Consider the following 22,772-nt stretch of genomic DNA (forward strand, 5'->3'; position numbering starts at 1 on the left):
TACGCAGCCCTACATCAAGTAAGTGGGTGATGGTCACCATTACCTATCACCGTTTTCCTCATACTTACTCTTCCAAAATCAGGGTGCATCTTACTCAGTGCAGTGTCATATATGCTGTGAAATATAGGAAAACACCTTTTTTTCTGTATCTCTGCTTTAAAATATCCAGTTATTGTATTTATGCATCACATACAATACATGTGTTTGTATTTCAGTTTCAGTTTGATTAATTACTTGTACTCAAATTTCTGCTTCTGACAGGGATGAAATCAGTGCATTGTTATGCCTGCCTCTTATTTCTCAAAGTAAGAGCAGCACTGGGGGACCAGACTGGACCTGTGTCATTGTTGGCTTCACTTCAGGATATGTTGCCATGTACACAGAAGTAAGCCTGCATGAGTTGTCATTGTTTATACAAAACAGAAAGCACTAAAGCTTATATCTGGAATAGTTCATATGTCAGTTAATCTAAACTAACCCTTTATTGGTGCAAATAATTAATGCTGTTGACTCCTGAAAATTGCTGTGTGAGGCTAGTAGTTAAGGAGCTAACACAGCAAGTAAGTGGTAGCAGTCTTCATTGTATGTTTTCATCAGTATCCTTTGCGATACCATTTTTTTTTTTCCCCCATGGTCATATACATGATTTAAGACAGATAATATTGTTCATAGGACCGAATGTATGACATAGCAAAAGCTTTTCACAGTTCCCTATATGCTGTCTTATTGACATGCTGGTATCAATATTACTGCTAATAGACTAGTATTCAATAAGCCTGTTACTATGAAATGTAGTATTAGTAGTACAGTAGTAATAGTAATATTATTATTAGTAGTAGTAGTAGTAGTAGTAGTGGTGGTGGTGGTGGCGGTGGTGGTGGTGGTGACACATCTCAGGTCTTTCACACATGCTTACATAAACTCACACAACACAGCCGTTATGAGGTGTTGATAAACCACGTGCAGTTAACTTGGAGCCATTGTACCCTAACAGAATAGGTAAACTTGTATGGAATAACCTTGTACCCACATTAAGATGCTGTTGGTTTTTTGCTACACTATGAACAGAAGTTTGCCTTAACATTTTTTAGTGAATTTTTAAAATCAGGTGACTGAACAGTGAGGTAACTACATTGCTATACAAATGCAAAGGAGGGAAAAGGGTTCTACCCTTGCACTCCTGACCCATTTAATTATTTTTTACACTATGCAGGGAATACAGAAGTAGTTGTCTATCCCCTCAGTCCCATCAGTGTAAGGAAAAAAATAATGGTGTAATCTTACTTGACAGACGGGACTAGTGCTGCTGTCACAGTTGTTTGAGGAAGGTGCAGTGGTGAGCCTCAAGTGTCGCACTGCTCAGCCTTGCCCTACTTTGACTCAGGACTTGAGTGAGGAGCTGGTTATTCTTTATCCCCGTGCCATTACCACCATCGATGGATTTTCCCTTCTACAAACTCTTAGAGGTTGCAGGAACCAAGCTGCTAAAGGTAAGGTACTTTTAATACTGTTGTTGTTGTTCAGGGGTTACCAGAATGTAAACTTAATGGGCTGCAGGCTGAAGTTGCACTTTTCCTACCATCCACACTCCTCCTTTTGGGTGATAGGGAAGTTATTGGACTTTTGTATAATTGGGCTGCAAAGCTACCCAGTTGCATTAGTGCCACTGCATGAAGGTGTCTCTTCCTTGTACCAATCAGGGTAGTGAAAAGGATATGTGTTAGTGAAGGTGGATGGAGGCTTGGTGGGAGAAGGAGAAGATAGAAGATCATGACAAATGAGTGTATATGAGAATATGAGATATGAAAGTCATTGAAGCATAGAAATTATTTTATCAAGAGATTGAAATGGATGGAAGAAGTATGTTGGGAGATCACACGACAAGAGGTGCACTATTTGAACTTGATGTTTGACAGATAATTGTGTCCTGCAGGTGCCTGTGAAGTACATCTGAAAGAAAAAAAAATGTGTTGATGATTTTACTTTCTTGTGAGGTTTCATTTCATTTCATTTATAAAGGCTCCAACATGCTTACATTCATTAGCCTTGGTCACCTAATGGTGGCACTCCATGCTGCTCAGTCTCTGGCAGCCTCCCTGTTCAGCCCCTTATCCTTGAGGTCACACTCTATGACCTCATCCCAGGTTGTTTCCAGTCTGTCTTTCATAACCTTATCCCCAACATTCACTCTTCTCACATTCTGCACTTAATTACCTAATTATCATCCCCCTTCCTCTTGCAGTCCTACCCCCAACGTTCACACTTCTCACATTCTGCACCTAATTGTCATCCCTCTTCCTCTCCACATGCCCAAACCATCTCAGTTTACCCCTTCTCATCACAACACCAATACGCTCCAGTCCCATCCTTCTTCTCAACTCCTCCATCATAAACCTAACCCCACCAGGCCTCGCATTCAAGGATGCACTGCACATCTGCCTAATCATTGTCATTTCTCTATGTTTGAGCCTACAGATATCCTCTCTTTTATTGCCCAGGTTTTACTACCCTGCAGCATTAAACTCATAACATATGTTGCATACAAAGATCCCATAGCACAGAGGTAAAGCCCTCTCAATGTCAGGAGAGGCAAGAGCTCCCTGAACTTCTTCCAACCACTCCTCACCCTAGCCATGGAGCAAGCACCAGCCCCACCTGCAGCTTATAACATGTCTCCCAAGTAACAAAACTCTTCCATACACTCAAGAGACTCACCAGGAAGATCAGTCCTTTCACGCCTGACAATATCCACCTGCTCTCCTCGACACACCACACACATGAAATCAGCTTTTTTTTGCAATCTACCTGTAATACCACTGCACCTCTTGTGCACCCACTTATTACAAATAATGCACAGGATAGAATTACTTCCCATGCCCTTGTAGCAAACTGCACATGGCTACTCTTCCTCTTCTTTGACAGTACCACACCAGCCCTAGGTATCTTCACTTTTGTTTTAGCTGCATTAACTCACAAGCCCTTGTGCCCCGTACCATATTCCACTTCCCACGAGGTCCTACCCAAAAGTTCCTGAAATTTGAAAGCGGACAGAAACTGCTTGTCATACGGTGTGTGGGTGCTAGGTGGCAGTGCATGCACCCTTTGTTTGTTAGTGAGTAAAGTGGCATTGTGGAGGGTGGATGCATTCACTGCATGTGTGTGTGTTTTTTATCGTTGTGTTTGGCATAGTTTGTGAATTTTGTGATCTTAAAAGTGGAGGATGTGAAAGAGCAACGTGTGTGCATCAGTTTTTGTTTGAAACTCAGGAAGAACGTAAGAGAAAGTCATAAAATGTTAAACAAGCATTTGGTAACAATGCTTTGGGGATTACACAAATGTACGAATGGTTTAACCCCTACACCGCGGGCTTGTTTACCAATGACTTGCGTGTGCCGCGGGGTTATTTGGGCTCCGACAGACTCTCAAAAAATATTTGTCAAAAATCAGTTATTAGTCCTAGAATAATAAAATTACATATCCTTATGGCACATACCTTCAGCTTTCTCCTGGAATGATTGTTGAGCCTTCGTCGGTTACCGTAGGACTTGTGGAGACCTCTGAAGTAGGGTAACAAAGTCTCCACTTTACACTTCCCGACAACCCGTAATATGATTACCACAGCCAGATACAAACACTATAAACACTATTCTACAATTTTCAAGTAGTTTGGGATCCATACTCAAAAAAAAAAAAAAACACTGTGAAAGCAATGGAAATTACGAGCACGTCTGATCGTCGCACTGTCACTAGTTCGCTCTTGGTACTCTGTCATTTATTATTCATAAAACCCCTCACACTTTATATTTCTATTACTATATTCTACAGTCTTTATCCATAAGTTTCCTTCAGTAGTATTAGTTTATTGTCACTGTAGGGATTCAATTTCTTTCAGTAAAATACGTGGCATTCACTTTCTCGTCCTGTATACTGGCATTGAGAGTGAATGTCACTTTCATCTTCACTCTCATAACTCATAGCATTCAGACATGCCAGAGTGAAACTTTCACTTTCATTACTCCTAGGGTATATACTCGTATTCTTATAATACTACTCATTTACATTTCTATTTACGTTCTCTATTTTATTTACGTTATTTACATTTCTATTTTATTTACACTGTGTTGTGCACTGTCACTTGAAATAACTTATAAAACTATTTTCCATTGTTCACGTATATTTACATTCATTACTTTCACTTGCTGTTTACACATTATTTACACATTATTTACAATTCAACTTGCACAGTTTTACTCAATAGAAAGATCGTAGTCACTCTTTTATCAATTGTCAGCCCTTTACCTCTTTCCACACGAGGTTTAGTAGGGGGTAAAGGTCACAGGGCCATTTGCATGGGGGTGAAAAAAGGCCTTGAAGTCAGCAAGAAGAAACATACGTGCCCTCGCTTCGGAAGATGAGAGTGAACTGATAACGGAGGGCCAGCATGGAGGCCTGCTTTAGGGGTTATTCAGAGTTACCAATATTACTTCTTGAAACAGCTAAGTCTAGCACTGATATGATTGGCAGGAAATCTAGACAATACATTATAAATTTGGTAGTTCCAGGTGAATGTAAATATCACTTAGGCTTCTCCCTTCCCTCCTTACATGTATATTTATTACGAAAATAGATTAGAGGCCTACTTAGGAGATATATATTCAGAGCTACCAATGTTATATCTTGAAACAGCTTTGTCTAGCACTGATATGATTGGCAGGAAATCTAGACAATACATTATAAATTAGGTAGTTCCAGGTGAATGTAAATATCACTTAGGCTTCTCCCTTCCCTCCTTACATGTATATTTATTACGAAAATAGATTATACGGCATATTTCAAGGGGGAAAAACAGCGAAAATTAGCGAACGAGTGCACATGAGGTGTTGTCAGGTGATAATTAGCCAAATCCAGGTGTATGGCACTCTCACTTACCTTATTTCTTTCTTGTATATATTATTTGATACAAGAATAGGACATAGGGCTTATTTCAATGGATGAAATCAGTGAAAAATTCCAGGGAAGATTTACTTAGCGTAGCACGGCCGGGCAGGCGAGAGGATAGGGTAATGGAGGGGGGGTAGGGAGGGGAGTCAAGAACGGGGAGAAATGGCTAAATTGTCAACAATGGATGGGAGTACAGATGAGATTAGGAGTGCTGACTAGTGTTGGACATTGGCAGTACTGATAGATGATACAAGCCCCCACTTGGAAGCCCAGGTGAATTCAAAATAACACAGAATCACAAAAGCGATGCCCCGCGGTATGATCCCTTGCTCCCAAGCGTCACGAAAGTGACGCCCCGCGGTTAAGGGGTTAAGCATTTTAAAAATGGACGAACATCGACAGATGACGATGCATGTTCTGGTCACCCTTCCACCAGTTCATCTCCTGACGATGTGACCAGTATTGTGATCCCTACCCTGACGTATGGAAGCGAGGCGTAGACCTTGCAAGAGGGGAACAAGTCAAGAGTGAGATCAGTGGAAATGAGTTACTTGAGAGGAGCATGTGGAGTGACGTGGAGGGACAGGTTGACAAATGAAGAAGTGAAGGAACGTTGTGGGGTGGATGTGGATGTGGTTGAGAAGATTAGGAGAAATACACTGAGGTGGTTTGGACATGTGAAGAGAATGGAGAATGAAAGACTGACTAGGAGGGTGTATGTAGGTGAGGTGGAGGGAGGGAGAGGGAGAGGTAGACCGAGGATGAGGTGGAGGGATGGAGTAGAGAGGTATATGAGGGAGGGGAGGGGTGAATTGGGGGGAGAGTAGTCAAATGGCGGGTGACAGAGCGACATGGAGGCGTTTTGTCTGCGGCCACCCTTTGCGGGATTAGGGAGTCGGGCTATAGATAGATAGATAGATACAGTAGTATAACTAAATTATGGCACGTGGTAGTTTAGTGGGTAGTTACGGCGCTCCTATCAGATTAAGCCAGTGAAGGTTTCTATCCAAGGGGTGGTTGGGATTTAGTGCTCACATGATGCCACTCAGGGATGAGTGAGGCTGGTCACTCTCATCTTAAATGTCAGGACCAGCTTGCCTAGCCCCGGGCTCCTACGATCCTCCTGGGGCAATGTAGGATTGGATGATGGATGGATGATGGAATCACCTGATTGTGACAAATCATGTTGCCACACTGCTCATACCCACAATAAAAGCTGCTATGCCACATCTAAACATGCCAAAGTAGTCAAATCAAGCATTCTTTAATCCCAGTTGCTTCAGTTACATGACCTGAGTACACATATATGGATGTCACAGATTTGGTTCCTGCACTGCATTTTTTTTTCCAGATGCATATATGGACTCATTTTTCTAGTACTGAAGGGGTTAAGAACAATTACCAGTAAATAAGTGTGATTGCTGTGTTGTTATATTCACACTCGGGTCACTTCAGTTTTTAGACAGCAATTAACCTTTTCATGGTCAGAACAACTTGAGTGCAGTATTCTCTATCAGTACTGTACCAGGCAGTGTTATTCAGTTGAAAGTAGGTCATAGGAGTTTGTTTTTTTGTGTGTCCGTAGCTAGACACCTTAATCCTGGAGGGGCCAGCCAAAACAAACTACATCTGTGTCACCCTTACTTCCACTATCAGGCTGCCCACTCCCCACCTTACTCCACCCTCATCCTTCCGCCTTATCGTTAGTCCCTCTTTTCCACTCTCCCTGTCCACCTCATTCACATACTACAATGATGTTAATTGTTCTTTCACAATATTCACAGCTGCTGCAAGTGGGGGTGAAAATGTGAGTGTTCCACCACTTGGATACAAAAAATGGGGACTTGTAGATCAGGGATCGGTGAGGGACTGCGCTGCTCCAGGTCTCATCCCACCTTGCCTCTATGATCACCTGGCACAGGCCTCTCTCACGAAAGGTTTCACCCACTCTTTCTCAACAGGTATGAAGCCATAATGGTGGTTGGTATTGTAGGACTGCTTTTTTATATACTGATGTCCTGGATATGTGTAATAATTTTCTCTGTGTTTTAAATATATTATTGAAAGGTTATATGCCTTGCAGCTACAAAACTTTTATAGTTAATACTAAGAGTACAATAATCTCTTATTTAACACACTTTCACAGAGTTTTTCCACAAGAAGACTATTGTTCAGCTCTGGAAAGCTATTAACACAACACACATTTGTTCATGACTAAGTAGTCAAGATATGCAGGGGAAGTTAAGGGTTGAAACAAATTTGACTTGCACGTAATCCGTGGACATAATGGTCAGTCAAGTGACCATTGCAAAATTACTTCAGATATAAATCATTGCCTTGAGAATGGTATGACACACCTAACCATGAAGTATTTTTACTCAGCTTCACCATGGTTAAGGAATTTTTGTGAATGATGATTTCTCAGTTGGCAGAAAACTAGCAGCTACATGAGTGGGACCTACCTCCGTCAAAGCCTGAGTTGCCAGCTAGTCCAGTGTGCCATAACTTGACAGTGCTACTTTTGATAATTTATTATATCGCCCTTTCTTTCCCTAGCCACTGTTGACTGTGCTTTCAATTTAGCATTAAAAACTGTTTTTTCAAGACACATTTAAGCATTCTTTGGGTGATAACGTAATGGCAAATGAATCAGGAAGTGCATGAAAATCATTCATAGTAGCTACTGTTTCTTTGTTTCTGGGCTTGCATAGCCTAGTATTGTAACTACTGTTTTTTTGTTTCTGGGCTTAACCTTGCAGGTGAGATGAGATTTAATAAATAGCTTGATATCCTATAAAACTGTTTTACATTGCTCCCACTAGAAATTTTGTGATGCATTGTTAAAAATCGTGCTCATATTTGGTAAGTTGCCTGCCATGGATTATGTAAATAAATTAGTTCTTATTCAGTTACTTACTTATGCTTATGGACTTACATTTGGCAGCCTACATATAAATGGATCTAGAACTGTCCACAGTATCAGATGCATGTTGATACATACTGTACATGCAGCTGTACTTGCAACTGTAACTATGATATTTTTAATATTTGAGAAGCTGATACTTCATGGTGGAGCATTACTCTCTCACAAAGTGAGTTTCACGTAACACTGTGATGTTAAGTGAAACATTAATTTATTAGTATTAGTATGGATGGTACATTGAATCATGAAGGAAGGGAGATGCACATACTTGGCTGGAAAGTTGCATGTATAGGGGTTTACATGTGTGTGTGTGTGTGTGTGTGTGTGTGTGTGTGTGTGTGTGTGTGTGTGTGTGTGTGTGTACAGAACTGACGAACCCTGCGTGCCCCTTTGGAGCATACATACATTAATCTGACCTCATTAACTATTAATTTCCATCATGTATACCACTGTACACTGTGAGGCTGGATGAGGAGGAAATGGAAAATGTGAGTGCATTTAAATGCTTGGGTAGTGTGATGAGTAAAGGCCAGTTCACACAAGCAAAATCACTGTTGTTTTTTGCTGGAATTTGCTTCCGGGTAGAAATTCCAGTCACTTTTTTTGCTGGTATGAAGAGACTGACATGTCGGTCTTTTTTTTGCCGGAATCAGTAGAAAGAAGCCAGGCCAATTTAAATAGAAGCACCGAACAAGGCAAAGCTCTGGGAACGAAGACAACTACAACATCTGGTGTGTTTACTACTGCTACTCTCACTTTAACATTTTTCCAATTTGGGTGTATCTGGTATGAGCATGAGTATAAAGTATGATTATTTACGTATGAGTTAAAGATATACACAAGAAATCTTATACATGATTTTATGATTAAGAAAATTATGCATATGGCCCCTGAAGCTACCGGAAAACTGTGCGACAGGCCTATTCACACGAGCTGAATCGCGGCCGTGAGGGCTCATCTTGAAGTAGGAAGAGTGCAAGAGCAAGAGCTACACACTTAGTATGGGTGTGGTGGTCCATCTTTGTTTGTTAACACTGTTGCCGCATTCTTGCCTCTGCAGTCCTTGTACATGTGAACACCTTTCTGGGAGAAACCCCAAAATTGAATTTTTTTTTCCCGTGAATCGGCGAAAAAAAACTGCCGCGATTTTGCTTGTGTGAACTGGCCTTAAGGATGGAAGTTTAGAGGGTGAAGTGCCTGAAAGGGTACAACAAGGAAGAAAGGTTGCTGGTTCGTTGAAAGCAGTGACAGGAAATAGGGAAGTGAGCATGGAAGTAAAAAAGTTACTACATTACAGTATTGTGATACCAACTCTATCGTATGGAAGTGATACTTGGACCTTGTTGGAGGGAGAAAAGTCGAGAGTGAGAGCAATGGAAATGAGTTATTTTAGAGGAGGATGTGGAGTCACATGGAGAGACAGACTGACAAATGAGGAAGTGAAGGAGAGTTGTGGTGTGGATGTGGATGTGGATGTGATAGGAAGCATTAGGAGAAACACATTTAGGTGGTTTGACCATGTGGAGAGGATGGAGAGTGAGAGACTGATGAGGAGAGTATATGTGAATGAGGTGGAAGGGGGGAGAGGGAGGGGAAAGCCAAGGAGGAGATGGAGGGATGGAGTAGAGAGGTATATGAGAAAGGAAGGTGTGAGCTGGGAGCAGGGCAGTGAAATGGCAGGGGACAGGATGACGTGGAGGTGATTTTTTTTTTGGCCACCCCTTATGGGATTAAGGCATCTGGTAATAGATAAATATATATATATACAGTAATCACTCTAATATCCGGACGCCCAATAACCGAACATCCCCACTACCCGGACCTTATCATCCTGGGATCAAACATTCCCAAAATGGTCCGAAAATCCAAAAAAATTGGGAAAAAAAATCGATTTTTTGCCGTCCGTAATTTGAACTTGCCGCGCGCGCCGCGTGAGAGCATTGTTTTGGTTCGTCATTCCTCCGACGTCCGATAGAGCGCCGCTGCATCCTCCCCACTTCCCACCTGTTTCTCACCGCGACAAGACCTACGCTGTTCGCCATGGCTGCCCACGTGCTCGCTTTTGTGGTGGTGCCGTACTTGCTGCAAGGCCTCCTGCTGCTCTCTGCCCTACTCTTAGTGTGTGTGATGATGGCCCCGCCTCCTGAGAAAAGGAAGAGAGTGGTGTTGACTCTGGAGAAGAAACGGGAGATATTGGAGAAGGTTGATGCGGGTTGGTCTTCCTCACGCATTCTCTGCGAGTTCAACCTGGCCCGGTCGACTTTGTTCGATATCAAGCGTTCCCGAGACAAGCTCATGCAGTACACGGCTGACTTCTCGTCGAGAAGCAAACGCAACGTGGAGAGGAAGGTTATGTTTACCCCCAAGTATGCAGAGATCGACCGCTCCACGTTGATTTGGTATCGACAGCAACGTGCAGCTGGTGTGATGGTACGTGGAACGGAGCTGAAGGCTGCTGCTGAGAAGTTTGCAAGGCTTCACGACGCCCTTGACTTCAAGGCATCTGATGGTTGGCTCATCGCGTTCAAGTTACGACATGGCCTTACTAACCGTAAAGCACATGGCAAAACATTGGATGCTAACGAGGATGGAGTGGACGAGTTTCGGCACAAGGTGAAAGGCTTGATAGACAGGGAGGGCCTCACTCTCGGTCAAGTCTATAACGCTGACGAAACTGGCCTATTCTATCGCTCGGTGCCAACGAACACTCTGGCCGATGAGACGGAGAAGCGTGTACCTGGCCGCAAGCTTTCTAAGGAACGGATATCTGCTTTGTGTTGTGCCAATGCTAACGGCATGCACCGGCTTAAGCCCGTTATTGTTGGCCGTGCAAAGCAGCCTCGGGGCCTTCGTGGGGTGATGGATGTCCTTCCTGTCGTATGGTACCATTCTTTGAAAGCATGGTTCACAGCTATGATTTTCAAAGACTGGTTTCACCATCACTTCGTCAAGGAGGTCATACATTACCAGACGAAGACACTGGGAATTCCTCGCGACCAGGTAAAGGCTCTCCTTCTCCTCGACAATGCACCTGCCCACCCGTGCGACAAGGACTTGGTTGCTGAAAATGGCCGTATTAGGTGCATGTTTCTGCCACCTAATACGACTGCTCTCATTCAGCCAATGGACCAAGGAGTGATCGTGGCAACAAAGCGCCTGTACCGTCGGAAGTTCCTGGACGAGGTGATGGTTGTTCTCGAGGACGAGGACGAGCGCAGGGAAGGACATGACACTCGAGGCAAGCGGACTTTGGAAAACCTTCGCCGCTACAACATCAAGTCTGCGCTGTACAACTGGGCTAGTGCATGGAAGGAAGTCCCTGTGAAAACTCTTGAAAATGGTTGGTCTCGTCTGCTTCTCGGAACAGATGTGGAGTACGATTTCCTAGGGTTTGGACGTGGATGACTTCCATGCATCGGCTACAGACGCACGGCGATGATGTTGATGTGGACGATGTTCGTGAGTGGTTGGACGACGACGAGGGCGATCCTGGGTATCAGACGTTGTCTGATATCGAGATCGCGTCTTCGGTTGCTGGTGTCAGTCCCGAACTTGAAGATTCCGACGACGAAGGCGATGATGATGCAGACTCCGCTCAGCAGGACACTACTCCAGCCATCCCCAAGCTGAGCGCACTCCGGGAACATCTAGAGTTCGTCCTAGACTACCTGGAACACCCGGACTGCGACAGGGAGATGGGGCCCTTGGGACTCGTGGAGGAAGTGCGTGCTTTCCGGCAGCGCATCATCAATCGCCAGAATCGTCGGTCCTTGCGTCAGTCAACGATTGACAGTTTTTTCAGGCCCGTGACCCCCGCTGTGCCAAGCCCTGGTTCCACTCCGTTGCCTCCCCAAGACAGGCCCTCATGCTCCGAGCCACAGCCCAGCACATCAGCTACAGTGGAGTCACCGCTCGACGTGAGTTTGCGGCTGTCTTCAGAGTCTTCTGTAGTCGGTACGCCATCACCACGACCCACCGATGCACCCCTTTGACGCCAGCCAGTGATACTCTCGGGCTCTGACAATTAATAAACAGCAAGAACTTCTCCACTAGAACACAAGGGAATTTTGAGTGTTGTGCAGTGAAAAACGGTGTGTTGTGTTAAGGTTTTCAAGTTGGGAGAAAAGACTAAGTAGAAAAGAAATTTAACGTAACTAACCTTCTTTGTTTTGGCTTTGGAAAATTAAAAAAACTGGGGAAAAGTTAATGTGCAACACTTAAATTAAACTGGAACATTATTTGGACTAAAGTGAACACTGTGAAAAGAACGGACTTCTGTGTGTTAGTGACTAAGTTCAGTGCAAGACTTCAGGAAGTGTGTAGTGCAAGTGCTTCAGGAAATCGTTCTTACTGTCAGAGTCCGAGAGGAGGCGGTTATTCATCGAGGTGGCCAGGGACTTGCTGTAAGTAGCCAGAATGTTTCATGTTGTACTATTTTCCATACTATATTTACCAGAATGTTTCATATTGTATTTTTTTCCATACTATACTTACCAGAAAGTGTCATACTGTACTTCTTTCCATACTATACTTACCTCATGCATGTGCAGTAGGAATGTGTTTTTCAGAGTTCGGTTAGGTTCGGTTAGGTTAGGTTCGGTTAGAGTCCATAAGTACCAGAATGTTTATTAATGTATGAACATACTTCTAAACCCACATTTTATGTTTCTTTTGCATTTATTTCAGTCATTTATGTGCCTTATTGGTGTGATTTGGGTGTTAAATAGGTGCTATGCATGTCCGGAGGGAGTTGTATAGGTGTTTCTCTGAGTTAGGGTCCATAAGTACAAGTCCATAAGCTGGGGCCCAATATCCGGACGAAACCAATATCCGAACCTACCGATGGCTCTATTGATCCGGATATTGGAGGGGTTACTGTATATATATATATATATATATATATATATATATATACACACACACACACACACACACACACGCACGCAGTATTAAGATCCCCATGAAATGTCAGCGGAATATCATATTCACAAACAGTTTCTGTGGTAAACATGACTGCAGTAACCCAGAATAATAAACAAGTCAGCCAAGCAGTATATATTTGTATGAATTAATTCACAAGAACTGAACTCATATAATAATTTTCCCAAACTATTTCTTATATCAGAATGTAAACTTCTTGCAAACTGGAAGAGCTGAAGCTTTCTAGCCCTTTGCCCGTAAGCTTATACAAAAGTCAGTCACAAATCTCTGTTCACATTCATATCAGTAAATGTGAAAGCTCATGAATTCTGTAATTAACCTCTTCATAGTTTTTATCTGACTATCTGTCTATCTATCTGTTGCCAGACGCCTTAATCCCATAAGGAGTGGCCACAAACAAACCGCCTCCACGTCGCCCTGTTCCCCACCATTTCACTGCCCTGCTTGCAGCTCATAACCCCTCTCCCATATACCTCGCCATTCTTTCCCTCAAACTCATCTCTGGCTTCCCCCTCCCTCTCCCTCCCTCCACCTCACTCACATACACTCTCCTTGTCAGTCTCTCACTCTCCATCCTCTCCACATGGCCAAACCACCTCAGTGTGTTTCTCCTAACGCTTCCTATCGCATCCACATCCACACCACAATGCTTCTTCACTTCCTCATTTGTCAATCTGTCTCTCCATGTGACACTACATGCTCCTCTAAAATAACTCATTTCCACTGCTTTCACCCTTGACTTGTGTCCTTCCAACAAGGTCCATGCTTCACTTCCGTACGTTAGAGTTGGTATCACAATACTGTCATGCAGTAACTTTTTTATTTCCATGCTTACTTTATCATTTAACAGAAAAGAGCCTGTCAACATCATAAACACAGCCAACTTCTTTTTTTCTCATATGAATCTCCTCTTGTTCACATGAAGCTTCCATGCTAAATGCTACTTTGTCCATTATTCTTACTTTTTCCTTGAGAATATATGTTCATCTTGTTGTCTTAACACTTTCACTGCAAGGAGGAGCATTTGCAGTCCACGGCATCATAACCGAGTTTATTTGGAACTGCACGGTCTGAGGTCTGGGATGAAATGAGTGAGAAAAAATGCTTCTAAACACAATAACAGTCAACACAGTAATGAGGCTAAGGCAGGCAGGTATTTGACATGGGTCACGTGAGTGGGCTTGGGTCACAGAACCCTAGCACCAAGTGACAAAAGGCATAACCCACAGGCTATAAACAAATGTAACCATCTGGAAGTCAGACACCTAAAATCATCCACTTTGTTTCTTGCACATAAATGAGTTGTATTATTGTTTTATTAAATAATAGAGAGAGAAATTAAATGTTTGTATTATTTTAAGATTGTTATGTCCCTCTTTCTCAAACTGCAACTCCACCATACTGTTCTCACTATGTGAAAGTATGTCCCATTTTGGCCTTGAGATCTTTTTGTTGCATAGTCACTGAGTCTATCTAATGATGCATCCAACAGTACAAAAGTGGTGTGGCATGTTGAAAAATGCATGACTATTGTGGCAATGTCATTGGTATCATACAGTTTCATCTGCTAAGAAAATGAAAGGAATAGTGTTGATGTCACTACAAGTCCTCTGAAAGTAGTGATCAGGGTTAGGAATGTGAGTATGGAAATACTGAGAGATCCTACATGATAGTGTATGAATATATTGAAGTTTGAGGGATGTCTTTCAGTCAGTGATATGGTGTTAAGCATGGCAGAGTCTCTGCATGGGAAGGATACTGGTAGCTGTATATTTGGAAAGTAAAGAAAAAATTTTACATACCAGGAATACCAGCCACGTCCCTGCTGCTCACTGCTGGTCGGGTGCCTTTTATGGGCTTTCTTACTGCTCAGGAGGGGTCAGCTCCTCCCTTTGTGGCAGATGTAGCTCGTCTCTATGCCAGCAAGCTCAAGGATGCCCTGGTTTCAGCAGCAAGGTCAGGAGGGGTGTTGGGGCTACTAAACACAGTAATTACTGTACTGATCCAAATTTTAAGGGCATATGCATAGTTCATGATATTGATTTTCATAAAAGTGTTAAATACAATGCTTAATTATTACATATGAACACAGGTACTGTAAATCAGTTTCTTGACTGACTGTGCTTTAATGTTTGCATAATACTTTACTTTTCAGTGGCTGGCTGTTTGGTAAGGGCAAGGCTAAAGAGGCTGAGCAGCCCAAAATTGAACTTGCTACTCCACTTCCATTCAGGTTAGTCAGTATTTATCAAGGATTTGAATATTTTTTCTAAGGAATGGATGAGATATGAAGAGAACTAAGTAGAGGTTTGTTATTGGAAAGAACTAGATATTTGCTCTGAGAGACCATAATGTAGAAGTAACAAACAAATGATGTTGTCAGTATAACAAGGTTTTATGCAAAGCATTACAATAACAGCATCATGATTGAAGAGCAGTTCTGTGTGGAGGAATGGTGGACACAGTGATCCCTTGGATTACATTAGAGGAAGTAAAGAAAGGTTTGAGAGTAATGAAGAGGGATAAAGCAGTAGGTGATGATGGTCTCACCACTGTTATTAAGGATGCAGGTGATTGCATTAAATTAATTAACAAAACTGTTTACACACTTTAAAAGTTCAAGTACAGACTGTTTAAAAGTTAGAGCAGTACTCAAATGTTGGAAAAATGTGTATTATTCTGCTTCATACAAAAAAAGTGACATTAAAGCCCTAAAAGTCTACCCTCTAGTTAGTCTTCTTTTGTGTTACTGTATATAATTAATGTGCTGTTCCTTTTCTAACTTATGGATCAGAAACATGGAGTCTAACAAAATCGTGGAATATAAGGATTGCTGATAGAGGATAGAAAGGTTGATGTTGGGTGTTACCTGAAGAAAGAAAAAGAGAAACATACAGATAAGGGAACAGACAAAAGCAGAGGATACAATCACTCCTGTCATGAAGCTTAAAATGGAATTAGGCATGTCACATCCTTTGTAGAACAGATAACATGAATAAAATGAGCAACTGAGTGGTAACCTAGAAATGGAGTGAGAATAAGAGGAAGACAGAGGTCAAGGTTGCATAATGGGAGTTGGATATTTGCTGGTACTGGATGGAACAGACTAACAGCCAGTAGGCCTGACTGGAAAATACCTTTATCCAGAGACCTGACTTAGGCAGATGAGGAGGAGGAATACTGTAAATGTTGATTTATTAGGAAATGAGTCGTACTTAGAATTTTTGGCTGTTTGCCCAATTGAAGAAAAATAGGAATATTAACTAATATTTCTACTGATGAATTTGCATGAAATTTTGTATAGATGTATCAGCTTTTCACTCATATTGAATATTTTACTCTAGCTTTTGTGTATATAATAGTTACAGTAGGTTATCTTAAACCAGTCTACAATACTGATATCCGAACCCCAATATTGTGTTAGGTGGTCCATCCCAGACAAGAAACGTGTAGGTATAACAGTAAGCCTGGCAGCAGGACGGCGACTGGCAGCTGTCACTGATGATATTGGCCGTGTAACCCTCGTTGATGTTCAGAGAGGTGTTGCTTTACGGATGTGGAAAGGTGAGTGATATCAGTTTTACTTGATGATGTCATTCATTTTGTATTTCTTAGATCAAGACAACTCCATTGATAAAAGAGAAGGCAATTTCCTGGCAAAATTTCAGGCATACATCAACCCTTAGGAGAGCTGCTTGATAGAGCTTTGTATACAGTATTGCTAGTATTAGCATACCACTCCATTCAACAGCTGAATGAGAATGTCAGTTCCGTTACTATAGTCCTTCAAGGGGGCACTTCTGCCATCAGCAAAGAAAGGGGGGAGGGGGGAGTTAAGGAAATTGGAAAAGAATCATTCTTGTATATACAGGATGTCCCAGTTAGTTCCATTGGTCTGAATGTAGGAATTTGCACAGAATCTTAGGCTTCTTTTGAGGTTTTCACCTTACCCTCTTGAAGCATATTTCACATAGCTCAGTGACAGAAAAAGACAGTGTTATGCCTCATTATCCTTTTCATAGCACTTCTTTGTGACTAGCACTTTATCCATCCATCCATCATCCAGTCCAATGTTGTCCCATGAGGAATGTAGGAGCCCAGGGCTAGGCAAGGTGGTCCTGACATCTAAGTTGAGAGTGACCAGCCTCACTCATCCCTGAGCGGCATTGCTTGAGCAATAAACCCCAGCCACCCCTTAGATATAAACCTACACTGGCTCAGTCCAATTGGAGCGCCTTAATTACCCACTAAACCACCAGGCACCATAATTTGGTTATATGGTTACCACCCAGCGTAGTAAATGGTTTCCTGGTGTACAGGAAACCATTTGGCATGTCATTTAGCATAGAGTCACCCACAGGCAGAAAGAAGAGGAAAGAATGAAGGAAAGAAAGAAAGAGGAGGGAGTGTAAAATCACCTGTAGGCAGAAGGAAGAGGAAAGAATGAAGGAAAGAAAGACAGAAGAGGAAGGAAGGAAGAGAGGAACGGGCAGACACCCAAAGCAGCACTGCATCGAGTGAGTGGATGGATTATGGTGTTAATATGTGTTTCAGTTAACATTTGAGATGGAGAGATGACAGTTTTAGGTAAAGTTAGAGTCAATAGAATATAGTTATACTGTGCTGACTGGAATCCATTCCTTTCCCTTTCTCCCAGTTAAGTGAGATATTTTCGAGCAATTCTTGCTTCTAGAATTGCTGTTTTGCTTAATGCAGAAGGACTCAGAAGTTTTCTGGGGCATTTCTTTAGGAAGGATTTTCAGACAGTTATGTCCATCAGAATGTGAAAGACTACCAGCAGTTAAGTCAGCTGCTTGCTACTGTTATATTCAAATACACTACACAGATTGTGTACTGAGATGGTATGGTCTTGTGGAGAGAATGGATGGCTAGAGAATGGTGAAAGGGGTATATCTGAGCGAATTTGAAGGAGGGAGGAGGCAAGGTAGGCCAAGAAGAAGGTGGAGGGATATGGTGTATGGCTGTGGGAGGAAGAGAGGTATGGAAGATGGTGAGGCTAAGGGACTGACAAGAGATCGAGCTGGCTGGATGAATTTTGTTCGGAGAAGTGCATGACGAGGCATGTGGCACCCCTTTTTAATGTGGCAGCGTTCAGATTGGCTGTATCAGATAGGTATATGTGAAGCTACAGAACGTGGTGAAATTTTTTTGGCCTGTCAAATGGAGCCAGGATTTCGAGAGCTTGAATGATGAGTGAATGGAAGCATGGCCCATTGAATTGGGCAAACTTTGGCTGTCTGGATGTTGCTACTCCTCACCCTGCCCTAGGGTGGGAAAGGAGGTTCAGATGATGATGATGATGATAATTAAATAATATATTGATATCACAGTATTATCAATAAAATACACAAATAATTTTTTAAAACACAAGGGTAATATACACTGGATGTTTGTACAGGGCCTTCTTGGCTTGAATTTGACCAACTTTTGTTTACATCCAACTCTGTCACTCACTCAGCATCACAGATTTCCTCATGTTGGTATCCTGTTGTCAGTAATATGAGAAACAAGATTTAACTCATGAAGATATTGGGATTTGCTGAGTCATATCTACTGCCTCATGGTTTCTGGGTTCTCCAAATTAAGCTCACTGACCAGTTTTAAATAAATGCTTGTACTCCCTGTTCTGGTAAGCAACTCATACTTGTGAGTTCACAGGCCTTTTCTAGCAGCATTCTGCTGTCTTTTTTTAATATATAATAAACATAGCAGAATACAAGCATCCTCATTGACATTTATCTTACAGATACATTGCCTAATTGCTCTGTTCATGCAGATATCATTTGTCCATCACTTTCCTACCAATATTAACTTTTTTTTTTTTTTTAATGCAAGAAAGAAGGAACAAAAGGCCAGGAGCCCACGAGACTGTTCACTCCAAGAGAAAAAAACAAGATAAAAGAGGGAGCCAGAGTCAAGATCCATTCATTTTGAGATGTCTGGACACTACGTTTGAAAGACTGGAGGTCATAGGCAGTAGGAAATGCAGACAGAGGGAGACAGTTCCAGAGTTGGCCTGTTGCATACATGAAGGACTGGGAGTAATGGTTATCTCTTGCTTTAGAGAGTGGGACAGAAAAGGGATGAGAGTTTGCTGTTAGACGGGTGCCACATGCCTGCCATACAACTTGTGTGACCACTTTTGAAAGAATTCCTTTGCTTTTGCAATTGACCTTGCAATTGCTGTTGCTAAAAAATTTCTTTGTGTGACCATGGCTTTACTGTATTTTACACAGAAATTATACCTCATCTCTTAACATTTTTTTTCTTCTTCCCCTTACTTTGTTTGACTTTTATGCACAGTATACAGTAATGTAATTGGTAGATGGGGTTTTAGTAGTCCAATTGGATTTGTAAAGCTGGCAGTGCTTAGCTGAGCTAAGCAGGGCACTGTTATATGTGCGCTGGATTTAATATGAGGCAACATCAACCCCTTGAATCTGATTAAATAATTTTTAGTGTGTTCTTGCTGTTTTTATTTTGTTCTTGCTGTCCCCAGATTATTTTATTCATTTTAGATGAGATTTTGTTTCCTGGGGATTACATAAAGCATCCATTATTCATTCACTGCAAGGGTTTTCTCATAAGCTGTGAAGAGTAAAATATTTGGTAGTAGCAAGTGTAAAATATCAAGAGATGTCATAGTATTATAGGGTTAAATGTAGTTCCTACGTATGACAGGCCCCGGCTAGCTCTTCAGTAACCAGAATTAATAAAATTCAGCATTTATTTATACACTGCCAGACTTCTGCAACACTGCATTCGTTAAACTGATGGAAATTCTAATAGTAAAGCAAGACTAGCTGGTCTTACTCTTTTCAGATTTTTTTATCGTCTTTTGGTTCTGTCTGGCAGTTGTATGTGAAGTGCATCTGTTAAAAAAAAAACAGTACAGATGATCAAATCTGTGAAGTGGAACTATGTGACTCTGGGAGCATGAATGGTGTGTGAATGAGTGTCTGACCCGTTTCACAGGATATGCTGTTAATATTTCTCCCTCTTTTGTACTTTCTTTTCAGTGTTTTGCAGATCCTGTCTCACCTCATGCTTAGGTGGGAAAGAAAAGGTCATGATGATGATGATGGTTTGTGCTTGGCAGGGTATCGGGATGCAGACTGTGGGTGGGTGGAGGTTTCGGGTGAGTGGAGCGGGGCACGGCGGACAGCCTGCTTCCTTCTCATTTACGCTCCTCGCCGTGGCCTTCTTGAAGTGTGGACGCCTCAGCATGGCCCTCGCACTGCTGCATTTAACGTACCTAAGCAGTCCAGGTATTTTGTATGTTATTGGAGTGTTGATTTGGTATTCATATAAATACTAAAGTAGAGTGCTTGGTGGTATAGGTCAGGAGGCTCAAGTTAGGTGGAGATTAAGTTTTGCATGCATTAGTTTGAATTCCAGTTGGTGGCTGAAAGTTTGTCGGTCCTGTAATGTCACCAAGGAAAGTAGACTGATCATCTTCCCTTCAATGCATTTTACTGGACTGTGGTAGCATGGCTTCCACTCCCTACACTTGACAGACTGTTTGAACTAGGTGTTCAGCTGTGTGTTTAATCCTGGAAGTGAAATCTAAATACTGTATCTGGATTCACCAATCCCTTTTGATAAAATATACATTTTACTCAGTACCATGAAGGAATGGAGTGGCCTTCCAAACACCAGAGTCATTAGACCCCAGCTTGATTGGGAAAAGGTCCATGGGATGGTGGGAAAGCATAAAAGCTCTAACATCCTCTCTAATGTGAAATTTGAAAGTAGTTTAGTGTTCTTGCCCTACAGGTACATTTGCCAGAAATTCTGCCTTAGAGGAAATCAGTTGGAACATTCCTCTACTAGAACTTGACTCTCCTGAAATTTCTCCCCTAAAAACACAGAATAGACATGTAAAATCAATCCTAGACAAGTTACTAACAACAAAGCTCCAGGTCCAGATGGCATTACTCCCATAGTTTTGAAAAAGTGTTCCCTGGAACTTGTTCCCATTTTAGGTAAATTCAGAGTATGCATATGTACATTTTCATTCCCTGAGTCTTGGAAAGAAGCTAAGATCCACACAGTTCCAAAGGAAAGAAGTTCCTCTGATCCCCCTGATTGCAGACCCTTAGTTATCACATCCTCTCGTTAAAGTTATTAGAAATTGTCATTAATATGCACATTGTTAAACATCTTGAATCCAACAGTTTAATTAGTGACAGACAGTATGATTTTTGCCACTATTGATATACTCAGTCTTATTATTCATACAGTCCATCAGTCAGTTGACTAACATGGAGAAACCCGTGCAGTAACCCTTGCCATTTCTTAAGGTCTTGACAGAGGGTGACACCATTTCCTGTTATCCAAACTCCCTTGCTACTGCCTATCATCTTTTGTCCCGCTGAACTCCTCATATCACAACAACAGAAAGAAAAGAGTAAAGGTAGACGATGCGTATTTTGATTTCCACTCAGTTGATGCCAGTGTGCCACAAGGATCAGTCCTTGCTCTGACCCTATTCATCACTCATGTTAATGATCTCTTGTCTGACACCCATAATCCCATTTACTCATATGCAGATGACTCATTGCTTCACAGTTCCTTTACATCTAAAAACCCATTCACAAAGTTTGATATCTTGAACCCTTAACTCAGCACAATCGTATCCATAAATCAAGACTTATCCAAGATCACTGAATGGGGAAAAAATAATAGCTGCATTAATGCTTCGAAAACCAAATATATCCAGTTTACTAATAGACAGATATTGCCTGATTCCTATATTACCTTCAGTGGAACCAATATGGTGGTAGATGGGGGCACTCACCATCCACTCACTCGATGTAGTGTTGCTTTGGGTGTCTGCCCTTGACTCTTGTCTTTCCTTCCTCTTCTGTCATTCCTTCATTCTTTCCACTTCCTTCTGCCTACAGGTGACTTTACACTCCCTCTTCTGTCTTTCTTTCCCTCATACTTTCCCCTTCCTTCTGCCTATGGGTGCCTCTAGACTGAGTGACAAGCCAAATGGTTTCCTGTACGCCAGGAAACCATTTACTGCACTGGGGGGTACTGTAACCATATAACCAGATTATGGCACCTGGTGGTTTAGTGGGTAATTAAGGCGCTTCATTCAGATTGGGCCTGTGTAGGTTTATACAAAGGGTGGCTGGGGTTTATTGCTCACATAATGCCACTCAGGGATGAATGAGGCTGGTCACTCGCATCTTAAATGTCAGGACCAACTTGCCCAACCCAGGGCTCCTCCACTCCTCATTGGGCAACATAGGATTGGGTGATGGATGGATAGATGGAACCAATATTCTTATCTCAAAAAGTATTTAAATTCTTGGTGTTTCACATAACAGTACCCTCATTTGGACTTCTCATGTTAGATTATTTGCTAAAACCACTTCAAAGAAACTTGGATTATTGTACAGAGACCGTAACTTCTTCACAAACAATCAGTTATCTATACTTGTATTTTACAAGAGTCATGTATGCTCTCAGCCCTAACATTGATCACCCTAGTGGAGTGGATGTGAAGAGGTTGCATTAAAACAACTGGACAAAATTCAGAGCAAAGCTTTAAGAATAACTAGTAACCCAGCAATTACAACCCAGCAATTACAAATGCACTACTTCCCCTACAAGTAAAGGAATCTTGCCTCCCTTGCATTATTTTGTACTGTAGGTACTTTTATGGCAAATGCTCAGATGAAGTTTCACCTATTGTATCATCTCTTCATGCCTTTCCACAGGCTACACAGGCATCTGGTAGCACTCTTGACTTGATTGTCACACTGCCATATTGCAGAACTTTTGTCATTCAGAACTTCTTTATTCCCCAAACTGCTTCTCTTTGACATTCGCTTCTCCGGATTAGTGACCCCCCAAACTTCAATCCACTGCATCTCAAGTCCATCTGTTACAGATTTTTTATGAATGGAAGATGCATATAATCTGTTGTATGACT

The 22,772-nt window shown here is 42.0% G+C and overlaps 1 protein-coding gene across 1 annotated transcript in view; it reads left to right on the forward strand.

Moving 5' to 3' along the window:
• The window catches only part of Rab3-GAP (Rab3 GTPase activating protein), an 88,829-nt gene that overhangs the window by 18,822 nt on the left and 47,235 nt on the right, over positions 1–22,772 (forward strand). Inside the window, exons 4-10 of the mRNA XM_080284552.1 lie at positions 262–385; positions 1,292–1,490; positions 6,726–6,902; positions 14,611–14,761; positions 14,961–15,038; positions 16,230–16,369; positions 19,926–20,094. Of these exons, the coding sequence (XP_080140678.1) occupies positions 262–385; positions 1,292–1,490; positions 6,726–6,902; positions 14,611–14,761; positions 14,961–15,038; positions 16,230–16,369; positions 19,926–20,094 (1,038 nt within the window). The remainder of the gene's footprint in view (positions 1–261; positions 386–1,291; positions 1,491–6,725; positions 6,903–14,610; positions 14,762–14,960; positions 15,039–16,229; positions 16,370–19,925; positions 20,095–22,772) is intronic.

Source organism: Coenobita brevimanus, chromosome 101 (genome assembly GCF_032717465.1).
Source record: "Coenobita brevimanus isolate Jiangsu-jjx chromosome 101, ASM3271746v2, whole genome shotgun sequence".
Classification (NCBI taxonomy): Eukaryota; Metazoa; Arthropoda; class Malacostraca; order Decapoda; family Coenobitidae; genus Coenobita; species Coenobita brevimanus.